Source organism: Phalangium opilio, unplaced genomic scaffold (genome assembly GCF_054372755.1).
Source record: "Phalangium opilio isolate 3A_F unplaced genomic scaffold, DU_Popi_V2 ptg000009l_1, whole genome shotgun sequence".
Lineage (NCBI taxonomy): Eukaryota > Metazoa > Arthropoda > Arachnida > Opiliones > Phalangiidae > Phalangium > Phalangium opilio.
In genome coordinates this window covers 4,244,355-4,252,640 of record NW_028324146.1, presented here as the reverse complement: position 1 = coordinate 4,252,640, position 8,286 = coordinate 4,244,355, and the positions used below count along the sequence as shown (strand labels likewise).

At 36.8% G+C, this 8,286-nt stretch overlaps 1 protein-coding gene across 1 annotated transcript; it reads left to right on the top strand.

Annotated features, from left to right (window-relative positions):
* Window positions 1–768: 768 nt before the first annotated feature.
* LOC149713437 (degenerin-like protein asic-2) lies at window positions 769–7,274 on the top strand. Its single transcript, XM_089848017.1, has 11 exons — window positions 769–1,360; window positions 3,896–4,080; window positions 4,464–4,555; window positions 4,653–4,825; window positions 4,889–4,957; window positions 5,532–5,646; window positions 5,731–5,803; window positions 5,899–5,956; window positions 6,396–6,412; window positions 6,476–6,536; window positions 6,967–7,274. Exons 1-11 carry the CDS (start codon window positions 1,247–1,249, stop codon window positions 7,072–7,074), a joined length of 1,065 nt encoding a protein of 354 aa, XP_089704143.1. The 5' UTR covers window positions 769–1,246; the 3' UTR covers window positions 7,075–7,274.
* Window positions 7,275–8,286: the final 1,012 nt, after the last annotated feature.

Genomic DNA, 8,286 nt, shown 5'->3' with positions numbered 1-8,286 from the left:
TGAACGTTTTATGCAGACCCAAAATAAAGGTGCTGGTCGAAAACTCATTTGGTATTTTTTTGCACGCTATACACTCAGATAAACAAAGCGTTTTGATAAACAAACCCGAATTTTGATGTGTACTAACTATACCATAAAGACCTAAAATGCATTTGACATTTTTCAATCTAAGGAGACACGTCAACGAGTCAAGAATCCAAAATCTACAGAACGCAAATCAATATGGTTTTGCAGTATGGAACGACAAATGTGTTACGAGATTTTAGAAAAGTTACGGTGAAAGCTTCTTCTAAAAAGTTTAGTATTTTTAAAGCGTTGTGTGGTTTCGCGCTCTTGTTATGTTGCGCTTATCACATATTCGAGTTCATGTCGGATTACTTTCGACATCCAACTTTGCAAAGCGTGGCTATCGATAGATCTGGAAAGGTGACATTCCCGGCAGTTACTTTATGCAATAATAACAAGTATGTCTAATTAACAATATGTCAATGCACACGAGAACTACTTATGTCTTATTGCTATTTCAAAGTTATTGAAATTAATATCCGTCAAATATTCAACTACAGTCCCATTGAACCTAATTCATTTGCACCGAGTCACGCATACACCACATTGCAGTTTTTGTTCTTAAAATGATTGTATATATAGCGCATGCCTTACGTGTACTGATTTTGTTTGATTTCAATTGATCGTTTTAAAGGCCGACTTCCAGCGAAAATGGTTCAAGCGAACTGAAAACCGAGCATCGAGATTAACAAAGAAGCGACCATGCCGATTTTTGAATCCCCGCTGGGTCAAAACTAGTAGGAACTTAGGAAGGGTTCTAGCTAACTGAAAGCCGTGCAATGTGGTTCTAGCGAACTGAAGATGAAGAAATGAAATCCTTTGAAATTTATTGGCTCTCGAATTTTTGCTTTCCCCAGAAGGAAATTCTCTATTGTGTATCTTCAGTTCGCTAGAACCACATTGCACGGCTTTCAGTTAGCTAGAACCCTTCCAACTTTTACCCTAGCGGGGATTCGAAAATCGGCACGGTCGCTCCATTGTTAGTCTCGATGCTCGGTTTTCAGTTCGCTAGAACTCTTTTCGATGGAAGTCGGCCTTTAACACCAACGTAATACAGTATATAAATAACTTAAAAAAAAAAAGATTTTAACGAACTTTTATATTTTACGAGAAAAATCTAAATTTCAATATCTTAAAATATTCCAGGATAAAATTTCGGGCGATTTGTGCTTACAAGAATATGAAATATTGGGATGATCTTTTGAACATATCGTTAAATGAATGCAATCCATTTAATCCAGGACACGGCGTCCCGAAGGATACAAATTTCGAGCACATGGACATTTCTTTCTCGGTAGATAAGTTAAAAATTATGCTTGGTTTATTGCGTGCGCATTTTGTTGAATCTCTTTATTTTTGGCAAGTCTGGCAACTGAAATTTACTAAATCAATTGAAAAGTAATTTTTTTCATTTAGCTAAAAAAGCGCTCAATTCACCTTTTAAAAATCACTAAGAGTTAATTATCTTATAACAAACAATTTAATAGGTATAGTTTCCAATTTTTACAATTCAAAATTTTATCTGAGGTTATTTTTAAGCGGTTGAGATGGGAAAGTATTATTGAGGTCAACTTATCGCCATCTAACATGAATATGTGTACATAACACCAGGAGTTCATAATAACCCGAAGTACGAAACTGGTTAAAAAGCCCGTAACAACAAAGTTTCGCCGTAAAGCTCAGCGGATTCATACACCGCTTAACTCCCAAAGAAATAGTTACCCCATTTTCAAGTGCCCACGCGCATTAACTTACACACTTCCGGTTTAGCACTATTTTTATTTTGTGATTTTGAGAGCGAAAATGGCTCACGTCTGCTTCTGTCGGAACGGTGTAAATTAAGCCTTGGCTAAGAAGTTGGCATTTAGTCGGGGTTTCTAGTTTTCTACAGAACATTTAAACGATCGTCAATAATGTTTTGTTGTGATGTGTGTGAGTGAGAATTCCGTGGTTAAATTAAAACGGTTTGGACAAATTTATTCGCAGTATCTTTAATATAAAAATTACAACGCATTTCTACGTCCACCATATCGCCATTTTTCTTTTCGACGGAGATCCCAGCCAACGGAAGTTTTGCCTTTTGGAACGAAAACCAAGGAGAATAGATACCACTACGATATACTGTAAGGTTGTATGTCCATAAACAGGCTAATCCTTTCTATGCGCAACGACAGAATCTTGTTGTTCGCGATTTTTACCATTAGCTCTATGGCCAGTTTCATACTTCCCCCCGAAGGGGGGTTATTATGAACTCCTGATAACACTGAATTTCATCTCTTAACTTCAACAACGAAGGTTTTTCGCTTGGGGGTCTTTCGAGATCAGAAATAAAATATGACTTAAGTTGTAACCGTGTGATTGAGATAGAACACAGAAATTAGTAGTTTAAATCGCATCACCACTCATTATTCACCGGAATTCATTTTTGCATATCAATTATCTTACATGCCGCTTAGACATCGACTTAAACTAATCTAAATTTGAGAAAGTGGTATGTTTGCTCACAGTCAAAATTCAACCCAACTTCGTGGTTTATGTCAGTAAATCTAGGTGTAGGTTTTACAAGTCGTTTGGTTGAGTTCCTCAAGGTTATGCTCAAAAACCGTGGCTAAACATTAAGTCTGGTGAGACGGTCACATTCTACCTGTAACATTTTTTTAAATTAAATTTGTTTCTTTACTGGTAACCCTTATGGCTAGTTACATAACTGACGTCAGTAGCTTCGCTAGGGTTTGAGATTTGGGGGAGGGGGGCTTAATTTGGGCAAATTATTTGAAAGTTATTGTAAGAAGTTAATGATTAAATTTTGCAAAATTTGGTCCATTGCAATAAGCAATCCGAAATTTTTTGGTCAGCGTGTAATTATTCGTATTTTGAAGATATACAATTTTTTATTGATAATTGAACATAACCATTGACTGTGAGGCAATTGTTTGGTTTTAGTTTTGGTTTGCTTTTAGTCGCCACTACCGGGACTCCCTTCGAAAGAAGGGAAACATTTTTAATGTCTCCATCTTTTGAATGGTGACATTTATTTGTTTTTCGGTAATTATTTTTCAAAATTGTACTGTTTGATGTTGAAATTCATCTCTACAAAGATGAAATTTAACGAATCTATCATTATTAAATTTTTTATATATTGGCACATTATTTTAGGGGGCTACGAGCAATTTTAGGTAGGGTTTACGGATTATTTTGAGGAGGCTAATTTTGAGATTGGGGGTGTGGCTATAGGCCCCCGACGCCACTGACTGACTTTAAATAGTACCGATTTCCAAAAAGACAGATATAATGAAAGAGACAAATTTTTATTTATGGTTAAAATTGAACGAAGTGAAAAAGATCATGAAACAAAATTTCTAATGAACGTTTCTAATGTTTGACTAGCTTATTTTTAGTATAAAAATAACCGCCAACACAATTTTGTAATGAAAAGTAACAACAGAAGATAAGGGACTAGAAGTATCGAGGTAACCAAATTCTTCACTTGTCGAAAGTGAATATTCTTGATAACACATCAACGGTTGGCCCTCTGGTAGCGGTTTCTGAGGTTTCCCTCCAAAACGTGAGACGCTCGTGGCGGTAGACGGCTGAACTAGATTCAAGCACCCGCGTCCGTGTTCCGCCGCTTTAGGTTTAGGGGAAGGGGGTAGGAAATTTTTTGGAACTCTACCAATTTTTTTCTCTCTAGTGTAGGCGGCTAGGCGCGATGGAAGCGGCATAAAATCCTCAAATTTATTCACTATAGTGCTACCAATGCTAGAGCTTTTTACTAGTCTCATCTTGCTTCTGGTAACAAGTATTCGAGAAACGACTCTTTTAAATGCAGGTTCTTAATGTGTTCGATTGCGATCAAAATCCAAACCGGGTTCAGTTAAGCGATCAGGAAAGGGAATATTCTACATATTACCAGGCAGTTGCCAACATAAATAAAACTCTACGTATTTTCGCTGGAACGGATAAAGGCATTCTCATCGATGACTGCTCTTACGCTTTTCGCGAGTGCAATGAGAGGTAAATAACCATCATAATTTTATGTTATCAGGGTACATGTAATTTTAGAAGCAGGAGGAATGGAGAACAGAAGAATCTGGGCGCGCGTCAAAGTCCCGGACCCCTTTCCCTGGACGGGGGTATGAAAGAAGAGGCGGGTCATAGCGACAGAGGTAAAAAGGAGCTACGGAATTTTCGCCGTCCCCACTCACCGTCAGCAACGTCATGAAAACGTAGTTTAAGTGAGCCAATAAGATAATTTAAACTTTTCGTTACGTATTCGAGGGAGGGGCTCTATACTGAATCGGACTGAAGTAAATACTAACCGTTCTCCATTCCTGCTTCTAAAATAACACATATCCCTGATGTTATTGAACAATTAAATAACAAATGAATTGCTTCAGTTCATTTATTGAGCTGAATAGTCTAGAGCTAGGAAACTGTTTTAAATGGATCCCGAACAAAAAACAGAACCCTTCAGTCGGAATTAATTCAGGTTTCGATAAGTCTTAAATATTTCTTTGCGTTCGAGTGCCCTTATATAACTGCAGTCGTTGTTAAACTATGATTCCTATTATTATATTTTGGAACAGCGTTAAAAATCACTTTCAATCTCAATCGAAAGGAATATCATTTGACCAAATACATTACAAAGGAATTTGGCATGCGAATTTCAGTCGGACCTTCTCATCGTTATCTCGATTTAGAGAAAGAGAACAATGTCTTTTTAAGGGACCGAACAACTACCGTCATATCCATGAAACAAGTTCGCTTCATTGGCACAATTTTGAATAGTGTAATTTAATACTTGTTTATTTATTTATTTTAGACTACAATTCGTCGTTTGAAATCGCCTTACAGAGATGATTGCATGGACTACAAAGATCAAACGCAAACGGTAGGTTAATACGTAGTTTACAATTTCCTAGTAAAATGAAGACCAGCTAATGGTGAATCCTGACTCATCTATACATGTTCTAATTAATTGCATTTGTTAGAACTTAGGGTTAAATTAGTCTAATATATGGAATCAAATTGGTAACTCTCTTATATATTGCGTAAAATTACTAATATTTTCTTAATATTGATAACGGGTAGTTTATTTTTGGCAATTTGCATATATAAAACTTATCGGTAGATATGCAATATCGCTTCGGATTAAATATCGGTATCAGAATTCGCATTGTATCTCTTGCAAATTGCAACACAAACCCTCAAATATACGTAGATTTCTTGCACATAATTTTCTGTCGGTTACACAGGGAGTAGGCAAAGAAGTGAAAATCTCCCCTATTAAGCGTCAGACCCTCACTTAGCCAATGAGGAGCCTTCTCCCTCTAGCCTTTCACTCTATGAAGTTTGCCGCCATTTTGGTGGAAAGGGGAGGAGCCATTTTAAGCCACACCTCACTGGCAGATCCTTATTTTCAACCTCTCTTTTACGCTCGTCTGCTAAACTTTGATCGGGTCTAGGAATGCATTAATGCGTGCATTCAGAGAGTCAACTTGAAGAGATGCGGTTGCTATGATCCAATTATCAAAGAAATGGGAAATTTTCCACCATGTAATATATCAAATTTGAACACTGGTAAGCGAAATACGCTTGTACAATATTTATTTCTTATTGATGGATTTATAGCACTTTTGTATGAAATGATGTTTATTTTTACAGTATGTTGTCTCCAGACGTCGAGTCAGTTAATAATAGAAAGAAAAGAGGATTGTCGTTGCAACGGTCCATGTGTGTAAGTATCTTATTTTATAGCCAAGAGTTGACTGATTTTGCCTTTTTACGAAAATAATAAACCAGTTAAAACATTATTGAAACATTTACCCGAAGCGACACCAAATATGAAATTTCGCTATCCTATCTCGAACCCGTTGAAGGGAATGGATTGGTAAGTGCTCATAATTCGATTCAGCATGAAGTGAAAAGTCAACTGACGAAATATATTACCAAGAAGTGATATCTAGTTTATTAGGGAGAAGGTATAAGATGCCTAAGTATTCGCGCGCCATAGTCCCAGTCCCCCTTTCAAAATACAAGGGGTGGGGGCGTAAAAGGAGGCCGGACTATTTCGCCTCTCGGAAAATACGTAGTTTTCGTTATTCGCGTCGCACTGACGTGAGTTCTCAAGAACCAATGAAATGCTGGTTGTAATTTAGAGAAGGGGATTAACTCTGGACCAACGTTTGGACTGGAGTTAAAGCTTGAAGTGTGGCGAATTTATACCTTCTCCCTGATAAACTAGATATCACTTCTAGATATTACTTTATTAAGTTTAACAATTTTAAAAATACTTTCTTAAATAATAATATTTTATTTATTTTCTTTAGATTAGCGACTTCGGAAGGTAAAGAAGTTTTTGTTACACAATTTAGACTCATTTCTTTGAACGTAAATTTTATATTTTTAGGTTCAATATGTATTTTTCGACGCTTGAACAAGTTGTATACTCGACTCATCCAAAGTATACGGTGAGACATGTATGTTAACTTAAGTGCAATAATTAGAATTTTTTTAAGAAAGATAAAAAGATAAATTTTGATTATTGTTAAATAAAATGTAGTCAAAATAGTTTATATAAATATTTTTGGGATTGAAGTATGATTGATCATGCAAGGAATTTAAAAGTAATAACAATCTATGAAGGGTAGCTTCTTTATTGTTGACTATAGCCTCTATGGTATAGTATTATTGCACTTAAAATACTATTTTTCCTACTATTTGTTGCATGATACGTGAAAAATACCTATGAAATGCAATAGATTGCTATAGTCGACATAATATGTGACGCATTGCGTCGAGTTCTCGCACAGCACTCGAAGCAATTTTTGAATTTCCAAAAATACAGTTATTTTAAGATTAAAACGGGGAAAACTAAATTTTCAATATTTTAATTTTCAGATGCATGATGTTTTAGGAGCAGTTGGTGGACACTTGGGTCTTTGGCTTGGAGCTTCTATCTTAGCATCAGTTTCCAACGTAATCAGTTACGCACAAAGGACATTTTAAAAAAGTTGCTAATAATTCTCTATAATATGTTTCGTTAAAACCCACAAACTAAACACGTTATTCGAAAGAAATACGTCATTGTAAATTACTAGTTGTGAAAAACGTTAAAGCTAGAAACCATTTATAAGCATTTAAAAATATAACATTAAAGCTGTAAGTGGACAAAATCACAAGAGCTATGTCTGTCATTTACTGAACACGCGGTTCTTGTATTTTTCGCGTACTTATGAAGAAAACGGAAACATAGTTCCATGAATTGCGTTACTTTCGTATTAAAGTCACGAATCTTCAATTAATTTAAAAGATATATTAATTTAAAAAAATATTTGTCTTAAAATATGACTCAGTTACTCTACCGACGGGCTGACGGGCAACGCCGAGGGTCTTCGCTTCTTGGGTGCTTCAAAAATATTAGTCATCAGTAAAATCAGAAGTGAGATGAGACTAGAAGTACTGAGCTAACCAAATTTTTCACTCGGCGAAAGTGAATATTCTTGATAAGACACCAACGGTTGGCCCTCTAGTGGCGGTTTCAGAATTTCCCCTCCAAAACGTGAGACGCTCGCGGTGGTAGACGGCCGAACTAGATTCAAGCACCCTCGTCCGTGTGCCGCCGCTTTAGGTTGAGGGGAAGGAGGTAAGAAATGTTTTTGGAACTCGACCAATTTTTTTCTCTCTAGCGTAGGCGCGATTGAAGCGGCGTAAAATCCTCAAATTTGTTCACTAATGCCAGGATCTATTACCAATGCTAGAGCCCTTCACTTCTAGTCTCATCTCACTTCTGGTAAAATCTACCCATTCTTTATATCATTTTGATGGAAGTTCTTATTATGTTTATTATAATTGCAGATGTTCGGTATTGATTCAAACGTTCCTGGCAATTCCGGCGTTACTCTATTCCTTGCCGCCATATTGGTATTTCTTTCTAAGCTAAAAATGTTTATGTTTTGAGGCATACCAAGTACAATATACGAGGGGTCCGACTATATAGGACTGTTCACGAGCTCGAGCCAGCTCAGGCTCGTGACGAGCGAGCCGAGTTCGAGCCGAGCCGAGCCGCCACTTTTGCGGCTCGATTAATTAACGAGCGAGCTTTTTTATGGTCGAGCCGAGCCGACAGGTATCGAGCCACTACGACTCACGAGCCGGCTCGCGAGCTTAGTCACTGATAAGTGCTTTCCTTTTATTCTTTATTCTCTCCACCAATAGTTT

Coding starts and splice junctions, on each gene's coding strand:
- LOC149713437 (XM_089848017.1), top strand. CDS start 1,247: ATGAAATATTGGGATGATCTTTTGAACATATCGTTAAATGAATGCAAT. Junction 4,556..4,652: donor TTCAGTCGGAATTAATTCAG/GTTTCGATAAGT, acceptor ATTTTGGAACAG/CGTTAAAAATCACTTTCAAT. Junction 5,647..5,730: donor TATATCAAATTTGAACACTG/GTAAGCGAAATA, acceptor TTATTTTTACAG/TATGTTGTCTCCAGACGTCG.